Below are 15,350 nucleotides of genomic sequence, written 5' to 3'. Positions count from 1 at the left end.
CAGGAGGTCTTGCCTGCCCCACTCCCGATCCATGTTTGATTGGAAATGCAATTTAATTTCTTCCTCCTCCAGAAGGACCATGACTGGGCACATACCAGCAAGTAGGCTGTACTGAAAAGGCAGTGCAGTCTGGAGTTGATGAATGAAGGAGACCCTTCTCCAATTCCAAACCTTACCAAAAAAGCCCAACCATAAAAGGGACTTTCCGTCTCTACGAAACAACTGACAATTTAAAAGTGAAGGTACAGCTTATTCACAGGGTGAGAAGGAAGAGAATCGTCCAACTCCATTTGCTTTACCTTGGAAACGGTTGAGGCAGCAAAGCATTTTCGGTCATTACCTCTCCGTCTTAAGCCCTGTTTCATCTTAAACATAAATTAAGGAGCCAGGAAGCAGGAAGACGACAAACAATAAATTTTTACTCGAGGGACTGGGTTCTTCTCCCTCCTACCACAATGACTGTGACTGTTGGTTTCTTCATCTTTCCATCCGTCCTGCAGCACAAGCGTTGAGGTTTTACAAAGTTTTTCTTCTCCGTCCTGCACTGAGCTGAGGTGGGAGAAAGCCATCGTCAGGTTTTGGCAGCTGCTCTTTTTTATTTGCTTCCTTTGCTGCAATGATCAGAGGAGTCAGGCTGAAGAGAGGCTTGGCTAACGTTAAAAATGGGTGCTGCTCAAAGGAAAAAAAAAAAAAAAGAAAAAAGAAAAAAGAAAAAAGAAAAAAGAAAAAAGAAAGGAACCGTTACTTTCCAAACCCAGTTACTGACAGGCTCAAGCAGTATTCCGCTGGTTACCAGGAACATGCAGAAATAGGACCGAGGGGACCATCTGCACCTGCGTCTTCTAGTCCCGTCCCTTGCTATCACAGGCAACCATGGCCCATCATTCGATTAATCCATTTAGCAAGGTGTCTTCAGCTTGCTGGCATTTTGGCCCTGCCAGCGCTCTGGGAATGCTGCTTGCTGTCCCAGGGCCTTGTTCCTTTCAGGAGACTCCAAATGCTTACTTAGGCTCCTGTTTTCTGAAGACATGGGCTATTTTCGTTGCCAGAAGAGATGAGGGGCACAAGCCGTTCCTCAGGCAAGGCCAGTACCTCTAGGAAACGTTGATCGCAGTGGTATTTAGGCCCATGTGCTCTTCTGAAGGCCACTGAGGTACAGGTGTTCAGCACCAAAAGAGCAGGGAGACAAGGGACACAGCGCTGATGGACTCAGCTCTGGGTTGCAGGGATGGCAGTGCCTACCACCCCATCCCCTGCCCCTCCTGCGCTGGCTGGCACCTTCACAGCAGGGACAGCCAAGTGGCACACGGCGCCACTCCCTATCTCCCACAAAACTGGCCCTAAACCTGCAGCAGTTTTCATCTACTCGACTCTGCCAGGCGACAGAAGGAGTTGTGACATGTCCTGCTCAGCCGTTCCTGTTTTGGTGGCAGAAACCTCTAAAAGTGGGGCTCAGCAGCAGAAACCTCTAAGAGTGGGGCAGGATGGACAAGCCAGGGCCTCTCTGATGCTCACAGGGAGCACCCACAGCCCCTTCCTTCCCACAGCCAAGTCTCTGACCGCTTGCCTGTGACTGATGTCACTGCGCTCCTCCCTGGTCATCTCTGTATACACTAGTCCCCAACCCCATTTCAGGCCTCTGCACCTGGTATCGCTGCACTTTGGCTATTTTGCCACCGTGTAAAACTGAATATACTACCAAAATACAAAATAGGGCCACAGAAACGATCAGAGGGATGGAACAGGCTGAGCGAGTTGGGCTTGTTCAGCCTGGAGAAGAGAAGGCTCCGGGGAGACCTTCTAGCGGCCTTCCAGTGCTTAAAGTGGGCCTGTGAGAAAGGTGGGGAGGGACCCTTTAGCAGGGCCTGTTGCAACAGGACAAGGGGTGATGGTTTCAAACTACAAGAGGGCAGATTCAGACCAGATACAAGGAAGACATTTTTTACACTGAGGGTGGTGAAACACTGGCACAGGCTGCCCAGAGAGGCGGTAGAAGCCCCATCCCTGGAGACATGGAAGGTGAGGTTGGAGGGGGCTCTGAGCAACCTGATGTAGCTGAAGATGTCCCTGCTCCCTGCAGGAGTTTGGACTAGATGGCCTTGAAAGGTCCCTTCCAGCCCAAACCAGCCTGTGATTCCACTTATTTTTCATCTGAAAAGCACCAAGACTGGAGACCAATACAAGGGCGCTCCCTCTGATGCCTTCGAGTTTAGCTGATGAGAAAACCATTACACAGTACAGCTCTTTCACTCGCAGCCGCTTCACGTTCTACCTGCAGAAGTTCCTTGGCAGACCATCGCCTGTCCACATCCACCTCCAGGCAGCAGTTCAGAAAGTCGTGGAACAAAGCAGACAATCGCTCGGGGTTCTGCAGCTCTGGTGTCCCTTCCTCAATAATCAAATCCATCACCTAGAGAAAAAATAAACACGAGACTCCACCTGTTTCTTTCTTATCCGTAACTGCTCATACAGAGCCCATTTTTTAAGGTCCAGACTCCAGCACCAGTTTCTTCCCTGGCAGAGGGTATAGAGAAGATTTTTCTGTACCTACAAAAGAAACCTGGATACAGCCACAGCTACTCCAACATCACAATGATCTTGCCTTGACAGCTGATTTCATGGGGTGACCTAGCGAGTATCAACTACATCAGCAAAAGCGCATTTTGCTTCTCCAACGACTGACACCAGCTTTGCTGGCTATTTGAAAGAGTGAATTTGGTCTAGCTGTATTCCTTCAAAGGATTTTTACATAACATGCATCTCTGCAGTGCTCACTGCTCCCTAAAGTACAGCTCCCATAAAACAAAGGGAGTCAAGTTTTTTGCTCTGTTCTAGACAAACATGGTAACCGGATGAAAAAAAAGTAAATCCATCAGCTTATTCCTTGGATAAAGAAATAGAAATTGGAACCTCATTTTCAACACCGACATCTAAGCTGCATGCACAAATACATTACGAAGAAAACGCGTAACTGGGCAGACAGGAGCCACCTGCAACTCTGTCTTTCAGCAGTCTCCAAATTCCACATCAGCCAGTCTTCCTGATACACCTCAGGCCCAGGAATTGGAGCGTCATTTTGCAAAACATCGGGCGAGCCTTATCCAGTGTGGTGCACTCATAACCAATGAGTGTTTGCAGTGTCTGCAAAGGGGCAACGAGTTTGAAAAGACTTCTCTGCCTGCAGATACAGTCCAAATGCTTTTCACAAAAATTGCCCAACTGCAGAAACTGCCCGCTGAAAAATTTCTGTCATTCAGAGATACAGCTCAAAGAGAGTTCAAAAATCGCACGAGACATTTCAAGCACTGTTGAAGGCCAAAGTGGCACATTCCTGACCTGGCTACATGTCACTGCTCTTTGGAGGTTCTCCCCTTGACACAACCAAAGCTACAGTGTATGCTGAGATGCTCCGGTGACAGTTTTAGAAGCGGGACCTGGGGGAACTACTTCCAGCTGATGTGACTGGGATTTTGTCACATGGGGGTCTAAACATGGAATAGGTTTGAAAGGCAGTGGGACCTGATTTGATGTGCACCTTACCCCGAGAGGATCTTCATTATAGTAAGGAGGTTCTCCTTCTGCCATTTCTATTGCCGTGATCCCAAGTGACCAGATGTCCACTTTGGGGCCGTATGCTTCTCCTAACAGCACTTCTGGTGCCATCCAGTAAGGAGTCCCGACCATAGTGCTCCGTTTACTCTGCTCAGGGCTGATCCAAGCACTTAAGCCAAAATCACCTGAGGAGAAAAACAAGTGTGGTTAAAGGCAGCTTGAATTATGAAAGCAAGCAAAAGAAACCCCCACTGCATGCCTGAGAACACGTTGTTGAATCTGTCTGGAAAAGCGGCCGTGCTCTCTTTACTCAGTGCTGTAGCCAAGGAAATCCTGAAGTGGCCATTAAAAAACCCCTCAAGTTTCCTGCAATGGCTTTTGTTTACTTGAAGCTTTAGACTGGACGTCCCTCCTGCTGGAAGGGCCATACACAAACCAAAGCCACTCTTTACAACACCTTTTTCCTTTCTACCCCTCTCTGCACGTTGGAATTGGGCTCGCAGCTTGCAGCAGTGGTCAGTGCACTACCACAGGCATCGCTTTTGGGGAACTGGCAGTCAGTCAAAAGCAGCCCCATGCCACAGTCTGACCAAGAATACCTACTCAATTTGACAGATCCATCCATTCCCAGAAGAATATTGCCACTTTTGATGTCTCTGTGAATCACTCCGTTTGAGTGAAGGAAATCCAGGGCTTGCAGGCACTGATAGATAACAAAGAAACATGGGGGTAAAAACTGATGACCTGATTTCATCACACAAGAAAGGAAAGGCTGCTAAAAGATTTAATTTCTAGAGGAATTGTGAGTAATGCCGGAAAATTGCGCTGTCAAGAGGAACAGCTTGCTCCTTCAACACTGTTAAAATAATAACTTTCTAAATGAAGGCGTAACAGGTTTGGAAAGAGAAATGTCCATTACTGTCACAGAGTAGCCCCTGAAAGCGCAGACAGCAGGGCTGCTGCTGCACTCAGTGTGCTATCTCCATCCGTACGACAAACCATTGTTTGCCAAAATGAGAAAGTCCCTCCCTTCGGTATGAAGTGGATCACTGTTGGGTGGGCGGTTGTATGACAGAGGGTTTATTGTGAGGCTCTAGAGCAGATTTGGAAATAGCATGTCACTCTTTTTTCAGGAGCAAACACCTTTTTGGGTGGCATGCTATCCTTTTAAGCTGAGGACTGTGACAAATGTGTCTCTATTTTTCTTTGCTGTTATTTTAAAATTCTGCCACCAGCATGTTTGCTTTTATGGGCAAGGAATGCAGGACAGACACGCTCCAGGCACGTGTTTAAATTTAGAGGCAGAGTTGAGAAGAGTAAAACTAAAAAAAAAAGAAAAAAAAAAAGAGAAAATACAATAACAGTATTCAAGAGCGTAATGACAGGGTATAGTAAGCGCAGTGATACCGGCAGGGAGTTCACTTAAGGTGCTCTTTCTTCTCCGTATTCTAAAAGCAACACAGAAACAAAGCTCTCAAGATGAAATCCCTCTTGTTCTTACCACCTGTTCAGAAATACCATCCTGGCCAGGGAAGCGGAAGCACACGCTAGATCCCTTACCTCCCTACAGACAGCTGCGATCTGCCATTCATCCATAGAGGTCTCCGTAACAACATTTGTTAAAGAGCCTCCGGCCAAGTATTCCATAACCACCCAGAGCTCATCGCCGACCAGGTAGCTGAAAGAAGAAAACAATGGCACTCAGGTGAACAGGCAGAGTTAAATAACCTCAGGAAAAAGACTGCACTTGGTTTTGGTTTCCAGGCCATTTCTAAATGAAGACAGACGAAAAGGACTGGACATTCCTTCTAGGCTATACGTACCTAGAAACTGTCCGGTCTAAACAAGAAAGGCAGGTAAGTGAAAAATTAGGTGTCTTAGATGGCAAGCAAGTGAAAAATGCAGTTTAGTACCAGCAAAGATAAATCTTGAACCAGGAGGTAGCACGTCAACTGGTTCATCATCTTAACACACCAATTCCAGGATCAGCTCCAGAAACAAGGCAACACAACTTTCATACTTGTCCACCGTAGGAGGGCGTGTACCACTGAGGACAGACATCGGTCAACAGTCTGGAAAACCTTACATAAAATACACTCAGAGACAACAAAAAACCCAAGCACAAAACAACACGAAGGTAGTGAACTTACAGGCTGTTGTTTTAGTAAGATATGGCTGATCTGGGCTTTTGAAAACTGCCTTCAAACTATATATGCCAGAAAAGATTAATGCAGACAAAACACAATCTTCTCCCATAAATTTTATATGAGCAGATAAACAATAAAAGAGGTCAATTTTCTGCCAGAGACCAAAAGGGTTTTTAATCTTTGGCTTGCAGTACGTAAAGGAACATTCATGTGATTGTACCAGAACTACTTACCTGTCTAAATAGTTAACAATATTGGGGTTCTTATTTTCCCTCATGATCAGGATTTCATGAAGAAGTACTTCCTTTCGAAGCTCTCGATGGAGATCCATTTGCTTTATGGCCACCTAAAGGGACATGGAAAACCATTAATTTGAGCAGTCGGTTGCACAAGATCAGAAAGAACATGGAGGGAGCGTTTTTGGAATGACGTAGCAGAGCTCTGCCAAGCTGTCCTGTTCCTAGACATAAGAGGTCAGCAACTCACACTACAACACCCTGTTTCTCTGCTAGCTCGGCTGCTACTTACAGGACACGTGGCCATGTATATTTTGATTGGTGAATCTGTAAAAATGGTCTTTAAACTATCAGCCACAAATCTCTAACAGCCCTCTCTAGACCTACATTCTTTTCAACTGCCTCAGTTTACCACCACTATTCCTAGTCATGCACATTTTGCAAGCAGGAAGTGATTTTGTTACTGCAAAAACATAAAACCGGCTGGTAATGCTTCAGCAATTACGTGATTTTTTTTGATCATTATTTTAGCAACTGCTGTTATTCTTGACTGCATCACTGAAAGCAAACTCAAACGTACCTCCCTTATCAAATGCAGTACTAAAAAGATCCTTAAGGTTACGCAAAGAAAATATGATTCTAGCACCTCCTAACGTCTTGAACTTTGATTTTGCAACTCTGAACACCATTCTTTCACACAGTTAAAATTTGCAATGCTTTTCCGCATTTAAAACCAATAATCCGTTCTATGGTATCGTATGGATACACCCAGGGTTATAAGCAGAGCTTAGGGCTTTTAGATCCCTTGTAGAACTCCACCTAAGAGCAGGTATAAAGTGCAGCACTGCAGGTGGAGGAGAAATACCCGTAACATTCAGATGGTATTTGCTGACAGCCAGAAATGGTCAACCAGAAATCTTAAGCTGTAGCCCCAAGGAACAACAGGATTCGTTAAGACACCACCTTGTCTGTTGATTACTAAAATGACCACTTTTGCTCTGAACCTCTGTAGCCATCCCGCCTCTGCCTCATCATGATTTGCTTCTCAAGCCCCTGGCCCCCACTTCCCTGCAACCAGTTCACGGGCTGGCATGGGCTGTCACCGACACCGGACCTAAACACGACTGTATTGTTTTGGAGAGACCTTTGCTCTTGATATACGTCTTCTCATTTGTCAGTGTGCGGGCCAACCAGCTTCAGGACGACTAACACACAAAACTGCGTCTGAAACGCAGTGATCTCTCCTTAGTTAGGTCTTTGAAGATGGAACACATGATGGAAAAGATGCTAAACAGTATCACTGTCTGAACCTGGGATTAAGGTAAATTGGGACTGAATGACCGCAGCCTTCAGCGGCGAGTGGATGCACTAATACATTCAGTAACTAAGACAGAGCTAGCGTGTCCTGAGCGCAGCAAGCGCTCAGTTCCTGAGGCACAGAACCACATGGCCCTTAAAGAGCTTTCCCGAGAAACCTGAAGACAGCACATGAGCTATGTTGCAGGCTGGTGCCAGTCTGTGCTTCAGAGGAACAGCAGCCTTGGCAGTAAAGGTCTCCTGGCGATCCAAAAGCCCAGCCACAGTTCGCACCGGGGGGAAAAGCACTGAACACCTGCAAAATCTGCTGGGGCTGTTGACACTTACCTCTTGTCCCGTGGCAATGTCGAGTGCCACATAAACAGTTCCAAACGCCCTAGAGACAAAAGAGCAGCGAAGAAATGAGCAGTGGTTTAGACCCTGTAAGTGAAAGCCCTGACAGGAGATCTCTGCTGCCTCTAGTGTTTCTAAAACACCTTGGTTCCTGCACTCCCTCAGCCAGCAGCGCACAGTGCAGCAGGCCACCAGCCCCCTTTATCCAAGAGAAAACTGATGTCCAACATGAAGAGAAAGGGCTGGTGCTAATCTCCAATGTTCATACTAAATTATTTTAGTTCAAAACTGAAGGGCGGGGAAAATAATACATTTAATTCTTTTCCCATTTTCTCCAGTTTTGCTCTCTTGGGCTTTATTTTTTCCTTCTCTTTTTTTTTTTTTTTTTCTTTTTTTTCCTTTTCTTGATGGGTGGATGGGTGGGTGTGATTTCTTTCCAGAGAATGTAACACACACAATCTAGTTGTGCCTTCTCAGACCTCTTATTTGGATCTATCTGCAAAACTCAGGCAACACCATGCATAACTATGCAGTTATAAGCCTGATCACTGAATATTTTTTCAAGCAAAATATGTGAAATAAATGTTATTGAGAGCTGTTATTTATCTGACAACTATCGGGTTGCAAGCTGCTCTTTCAGGCAATAAAGTTGTTTCTCCTTTCTCTAGCGTGGCCGTAGTATTTTGAGACATACAAAAATGATTTCTCCTAAGAAAATAAGCAAACGGGTGCCACAAACTTGAGGGACAGGAGATCTTCCAGGTCCTGCTCCTTGCCACAGCAGACAAGACACTGCCAGCATCAAGTATTCTTTGATGACGCCTTCTGACCACAGTTAAGAACTCTGATCAGTACGGAGAGACAGGAGAGTCTAAAACCAGTGTCTGAACACCTTGGGAGCTTGCCTGACTTCACGCTTGGTATTACACCAGCAAAATACCTGGCCCGTGTTTCTGTGTAAGTAACTGTGATTGGACTTACCCTTGCCCGATTTTTTCAAATCCAGTGTATTTCTTCTTAGGATCTCCCACGCTCACAATGCTCCCTGAAAGAAACAACATTAACAATGGAGATTCCGCCTTCCAGCAGGTCAGAAATGCAGCCCCACTCTCTGGGGCTGTGAGCCATTTGTAGGCAACGACAACAACACAAGCAGCTCCGCAGCACACAGAGAGTCTCCCCGAAGCCTGATTTTCTACAGACCTTTGGAGAGTTACCTTGACAGGAAACCAAGAACATGGAGAAACATTCACAGGAGCCAGATATCAGAAAAGAACAAGTACCAATGCAAGTGTTTGCTGTCTAGAAACATTCATGAGCGCTGGAACAACAGAGCCTTCATTGTCTTAGGAATAAATAGTCTGTGCGACTCAACAGAAGGCTGAAGTCTTCTGAAGATTAATTGCAGTTGGGCTTCTGGAATCCTGCCTGCCAGCATGGCAAGACAACGGGGCATCACCACCACCTGGTACGCTCCCTGTTAAACAATTTTGCTGGCCTTGGCAGGATCACTAATGGGAGCTGCAGGAGAAGAAATGACACCAATAGAGTATCTGGGGCAGGGGAGCGCCTTGAGGCTTGAAAGAATCAGCTTAGTGCTGTAGTTGTCCAAGGGTTTAAAAAACCCACAAAACCCAAACCAAAACCCAACACAAAAACACCACACCAAAAAATCCCAAACCAAAACCCCAGCAGACTTCCGCAAAGTGTTTTGCTCCAAGGACGGGTGAGAATCAGGAGTCTAAAGACAACTGAGGAACCTAAATATTCTGCTCCATTTGGCCATTAGCACACAGGAGTTCACCAGGTCATTCACTAGGTCACAGCCTTCTCTGTTCAACCAGAAACAAACTCTGCTTTTGCCTTTAGCCTAGAAGGCAGCTCAGGCAAAGCCAACCCTGTCACAGCTACCCTCGGTGGCAGAAGCAATGCCCAGAGTGCTCTCTTGCTTCCTCTTAAGCACAGGAACAGTTTGTGCAGGGAGTCGAGTCTCTGTGACACTAAACTGAGGATGACCATTGAGTACCTATAACCCCGAGACGCGCACACAGCGTACACAGCTTTATCAGACAAGAAATACAGAATACGTACTCAGTTTCTCTAGGATCTCCTCATCTGTCATTTTGGATTTTTCTCGCTGCCCATCCGTGTTTCTGGACGAAGTGTTTGAGTTTTCAGGCTGAGGAGTGGTGGCTTCTTCAGCTGGTGCTGGTGCAGCGGCAGGTTCAATGACAGAGCGTGTGTTGATCTGTGACAAGTATTTTGTGTCAGAAAAGTGGCTTGCAGACATGCCCTGAGATCCTATTTTACATGCAAACCCTTAGGAAGATCCTGTCTGCCCCATCCAGGGCTCTTAGAAAATTTCTGGTTTTGCCGTCCCCTTCTCAAACTCAACAGGCAAACATGAAAGGCTGGTTTTACACAAGTTCATGGCCAGTTTCATTTTCAATTTTCATTGATTTTCGGAAAGATGCCCGAAACAATGAATTTACTGCGTTGTAAGGAGAGAGAAATAGATCTAACCAGGGCCCCAGAGCCTTGCTCCTCCATGCTCATGTGTTTTCAAGGGTAACAAAACGACGCTTTAGTTGGTACCCAAGTGTCCGAATAGAAGCAGGAAGCATCTCCCTTTTCTGATCACAGCGGTGGAACTGACTTCTCAGCAGGATTTCAAGCCTTAGGGAGTGGCCGTTTGGAACTGCGTTCCGGTCCTTCACAGACCTCCCTTCTCTGCACAAGGCAGAGCTGTGGAGGGTTCTCCTCACCAAACTGCAGCCATGGAAAAGCTAAGGGGTGTGCCTGAGCTGCTCATTTCTCTACTTATATAGTCTGTGGAGAGCGACGGGTACCTCCAGGGGACGGTTTCTCTGATGTATCCTGCAAGGGTGTGAACTGTGTCTGATCACCGCACTCTCCACTGATGCCAGAGAGCCTGGACAAGTACTTTGGACAAAGCTGCTCACTTTTACACCAGCAGCATTAACAGACAGAATGCTACCTCTTAGCCAATACTAAGAGAAATACACGGTCTCTAGCAGGAGCACAGGAAACTCATCTCTACGTGCAAAAGTTCAAAGCAGATGTTCCTGGCGTCAGTGACTCAGGTGAAGCCCTAGGTCACGGGAGGACTCCAGCCCGTCCATCCGTCAGCGGCAAATGCTGTCTGATCAGAAACACGCAGCTCTGAATTACACCCCCTGCAGCACTAACCAAAGCTGGGACTTACTGATTTTGTATGTTCAGGCCGTGGTGCAATAACAGGTGGAGGTTCATTGTCATCTTCCTCCTCTTCATCATCTTCATCCTCTGCCTCAGAAACAGAGGGAGCTAGCGGGGGTTCTGATGCTGGTTTTGTGCTCTGTGGACAGACAGCAGCATGAGTGACAGTCACCACTTTGGCACTTCAGAGGTTTGAGAACCACACAAAACTTTAGTCTGCTCAGACACCAGCAACCAATCTAGACACGTCTGTAGTCCTACAGGCCTCAGTGCTAAGTTCCACACGGCACAACACGATTTAAAGGTTACAAATTACTGGGCGGTTTCGTTCATTCGCCTTGGTGCTGTTTGTGTTTGCTACAAACAACTACATCATTCCCGGCCTTAGTTAGAGTCTAATTTCACAAATGTAATGCTCGAGTACATCACTAGGAACCACATCTGCTCGCTGGTGAATTGCTTTAGCATTGGGTGCGCAGAAACGGTAACGTTAACCAGAAGCTGACAGCTGTCCACTGGCCAGGTTAATTCACACACTTCAAAGTGCAAGGCCTCCTCCATCATCTTGGTGGGAATCGCGTTTTGGAGAGAAAGGCTGTTTGTCTCTCTACTAATTCACCCGAGGGGTAATCGTGTTGCCTGTTCCCACAGCGCTGAATTTCCCTGTTCAGCAGCTCCTTTTGCAGCACCATCCTCCTCTTCACCCAATCAGAAGTGAACACATTGATCTCTCCACTCTTCGCCCGGAGCCCAGAGTGAATGCAGCCCTCTCAGCAGCAAGGTGCACCGCGCCGCCCTGCCCGGGGCTGCCAGGCAGGCATCCCGACTGCTCACCCAGCCTCCCCTTACAGGCATTGGAGAATAAAAGCCAACTTTTAAAGGGAAATGGTGAAACAGGCTGCTAATCTGGCCAACGCCGGGAATGATATGTCAGACGTTCTAAACACCAGTTTAAGGGCCCACCCTCTCAAGGCTGGCACTCTGTCACAAAAGGCAACGCTCACAGCTCGCTCCACAGTTCCTAAACGCTAGGCAAGTAAAAGGTAACTTTCACACTTACCGAAGAACAGGCTTCCATGTATGCACGGGCGCTTTTATCTGCAATGGGCAAGGGAAAATTAACCAGATGCTGTTATAAAACTGCCTGGTGTGGGGAGTCCCACAAAACACGTAAATCCAAACAGATCGCATTTTTCGTCCACAACAGCCCTCTGGCAGCAATAGTTATTTTACACTGCAAGCAAGAGAGCAGGACAATATACCAGGTTATTCTTTTTCTACAGTTTCTTAGGTCTATTTTTTGGCCCTTTTTTTGCCCCCAGTCAAACAGAAACTTGCTGAAGAAAACACAAATTGCTCTATTACAGTCAATGCTTCTGTTCTGCCCAAGAGCTACCGCAGCCTTTTTTGGTAGAACGGTTTGGGCTGGAAGGCACCTTAAAGGCCACCCAGCTCCAAACCCCTGCCATGGGCAGGGACACCTTCCACTAGAGCCGGTTGCTCCAAGCCCCATCCAGCCTGGCCTTGACCACTGCCAGGGAGGAGGCAGCCACAGCTGCTCTGGGCAACCTGTGCCAGTGCCTCACCACTCTCCCAGGGAAGGATTTCTTCCTCATCTCTAACCTAAATCTCCCCTCTTTCAGTTAGGAACCGTTACCCCTCGTCCTGTCACTACCCTCCCTGACAAAGAGTCCCTCCCCACCTTTCCTGCAGCCCCCCTTTAAGTACTGGAAGGGCACTAGGAGGTCTCCCCGCAGCCTCCTCTTCTCCAGGCTGAACAAGCCCAACTCTCTCAGCCTGTCCTCGCAGGGGAGGTGCTTCCAGCCCCCTCATCACCTTTGTTGCCTCCTCTGGACCACTGGTAACTTAATGGTATTTTTGCTTGAAAATCAACTCCGTGATTACGGAACAGCAAAAGAACACACCGATGCAAAAGCCAGATACCCTGCACCTCATCAGACCCTCTGCTTACCTACTAGATCTGTCATCAGCCAGACTTTGTCTAGCAAATAACAGAAAGAATGGGCCAAAGGCAAAAGGACATGGAAAATCACGTCACAGACTTGCTTCTTCATCTTCGCAACGCCACACGACAAGTCTGCAGACTGGGCCCGACCAAGGGGACAAAACAGCACTCTCGTCACACCCTCCCGGAAGGAGTGTGCTACGGAGACTGCTCTGGGCACCGACACCTTCCCTCTCCTCTGAGGCAACGGTCCTGTTACATCACAATAGCAGCCCGCCTAGGGTGGTTTGTGATGTCATGCATAGCAACCAACTCTGCTTGGCAGCTGATGGAAGGATATCCTTGAAAAACGGGCTCAATCACAAAGTACCCCAAAAAATCCTCTTAGTCTGGAACCTATTGCTCAAAGGATCCAAGAGTAGCTCAGAAAACGCACAAAACAAGCACACCCTGTACCCCCATCTGAACACTGTGAAGGAACAAGGATGCAAAGACAAAAAGGAAACGTGACCTTCGGCCACTAATGCTTCTGACTAAAAATGGTCATGGTTGTTCCATCTAGTAACTTAGTTCAAAAAACAAGCGACAGAGAAAAGTCAATGAGTTTCCTAAGGATGCTTCTTGACCACTTGAACGTCGAACGTCCGTCTGGCTCCTCTCGGGGCCTGACACCCCCTTTTTCCCAGCGAGATGTCGACTTACCTCCTGACGTAAAGCTCAGCTACTTCTGGTTGTTAACTCTCTCTTTGGAATCAGAACGTTTGAGAACATCTAGGACAGCTTGTGGCTTCTTCTGCTGCTCCAGTTTTGTTATGTTGGAGGTCTGCAGTAGCCTGGCCCCACTGCTCTGGAATGCCCTGTAGATGTCAACGGGAAAGAATCAGCATTTAGAATACTGAACAGCCGCAGCCTCACAGACCTTTACCAAGATCCCGTGCTACCTGTAAGATTACTTTCAGAAACTTTGATTGACACCTTACAATTCAAATTAGGAGCTTAGACATTAGATGCAATCATTCTCTTCTCTACCAAAATAGAGAGCTAAAACCAGGATCCAACTTCAAAAAGAAAAGAAAGTTATGACTGTGATGGGAAAAAAAGGCCATGACACTCATCTTTAAATCAACTCTCCTCTTCCCATGGAATAATGATTTAAAACTTAGCTGGTTTTCCTGGTGATTCAGTGCAGACACAACATGACTGTTCTATACTTGTGGACAACACCGTGCATTTTAGGAGCTTTACACTGGATTTTTAATGCTTAATAACGCAAACACATCTTGCTGCAATGACGCCTGCTGTCGGATTAAAAGGGAAACCCCACCCTGGTACAATTCGTTTTCAGCACACCAGGGAACGCGGCAGGGTTAAGAATCTGCATGGAAATTCTCAGAATCCTCACACTGAGTCCTACCACCGCTGCTAAGGATGTCTCTCTTTCGAGCTCCTGTAGCTCTCTAGGTTCGCTACTGTAAAGATGCGGAAACTGGGGATTCGGGAAACGGGCTGAGAGTGCCAAAGCCTTGCATGAATTCTCGGATGTCTTACGAGTGAGTGACTAGAGCAATCGGAACAGAAGGCTTTGGAAGGGCTGTAGCATGTTCTGCAACCAAAACAGAAAACGGGGGCAGAAGGTAAACGCGATGCCCCACAACCAACAGGAAGCAAACCGAGACGTAGACGCCCGTTCGCGCTGCTGATACTTTACTTTTATCCCCTCCTCCCGGGAAGATGGAGCGAAGCCTGGCTTTCTTGTTCCTCTCCTCGGGGGCCATGGGGAGCGGTTTGGAACTGTGGTTTAGGGCTGAAGAATCGCGATTGTTGCTGTTCATTCTCAGCGGTGGGGCTGGAGGTTTCTCTTCAATATCGAGACTATCGGACATCTTCAGCAGCCCTCACAGCCTCCTGCAAAAGCAGAACAGAAAGCAAGCCTGTCAGGTCAGGATCCTGGGGAGAAAGGGGGCGGCAAAAGCCTTCTGGTGGAATTCGGAAGCCTCTCTAGTAGCACTTTGCTGCGAAGAAGATTACTGCTAGAAATAAGGCCAAGCTCATGCCGGGGACGGCCCCCGGGTCGGCGGGGCAGCGGCAGGGCGGGACGGCGCCGCCCGCTGCCGTGAGCACCCGTCACTGCTGCAGGGCGCCTGCACCCGCTCCCGCCCTGCCCGCCGGTCCTGGCGGGAGGGGGGCGGCCGCCATCTTGCTCGTGAGGCCCGGCGCGGCGGGCAGGGGGCTACGATGAGTGGGCATGGGGACGATGGAGAAGGAGGACAACCGGCAGCTCCCTTCCACCCGCTCAGCCGAGGGACGCCTCCGGCCCCCCGTACCCAAGGCATATTCAGCACCCACTTCTTAAGTGACCAGTTGTGCTGCCGTTGAGGCCAACGACCAAATTCTCCCTGGCCTCAACAGGAGTAGCAGCAGTGCCTGTACCCGATCCCTAAGTCTATGGCCGGGCTGGACAAATGACAGACGCAACGGGCAGCAGCAAAAGGGCCTGACTTAAAAAGCAACAACCTGCCACTATTGCCTCAGGTTTGCGGTGGTGTCACACCAGCCTGAAGTAGCCAGGAGCCCTCAACG

At 47.9% G+C, this 15,350-nt stretch overlaps 1 protein-coding gene across 1 annotated transcript; it reads right to left on the bottom strand.

Annotated features, from left to right (window-relative positions):
* Window positions 1–516: 516 nt before the first annotated feature.
* Window positions 517–14,653, bottom strand: LOC147414931 (serine/threonine-protein kinase PAK 3-like). Its single transcript, XM_086470693.1, has 14 exons — window positions 14,411–14,653; window positions 14,216–14,256; window positions 13,473–13,627; window positions 11,865–11,902; window positions 10,812–10,943; window positions 9,677–9,833; window positions 8,567–8,630; window positions 7,580–7,628; window positions 5,933–6,045; window positions 5,113–5,230; window positions 4,156–4,255; window positions 3,541–3,737; window positions 2,273–2,410; window positions 517–669 (listed from the first exon to the last, which is right to left on the bottom strand). Exons 4-14 carry the CDS (start codon window positions 11,880–11,882, stop codon window positions 517–519), a joined length of 1,239 nt encoding a protein of 412 aa, XP_086326819.1. The 5' UTR covers window positions 11,883–11,902; window positions 13,473–13,627; window positions 14,216–14,256; window positions 14,411–14,653.
* Window positions 14,654–15,350: the final 697 nt, after the last annotated feature.

The sequence above is a fragment of the Leptosomus discolor genome, chromosome 9 (genome assembly GCF_034619465.1).
Source record: "Leptosomus discolor isolate bLepDis1 chromosome 9, bLepDis1.hap2, whole genome shotgun sequence".
Lineage (NCBI taxonomy): Eukaryota > Metazoa > Chordata > Aves > Leptosomiformes > Leptosomidae > Leptosomus > Leptosomus discolor.
Note: the sequence above shows the minus strand (reverse complement) of the source record. Positions and strands in the feature narration are given on the sequence as shown.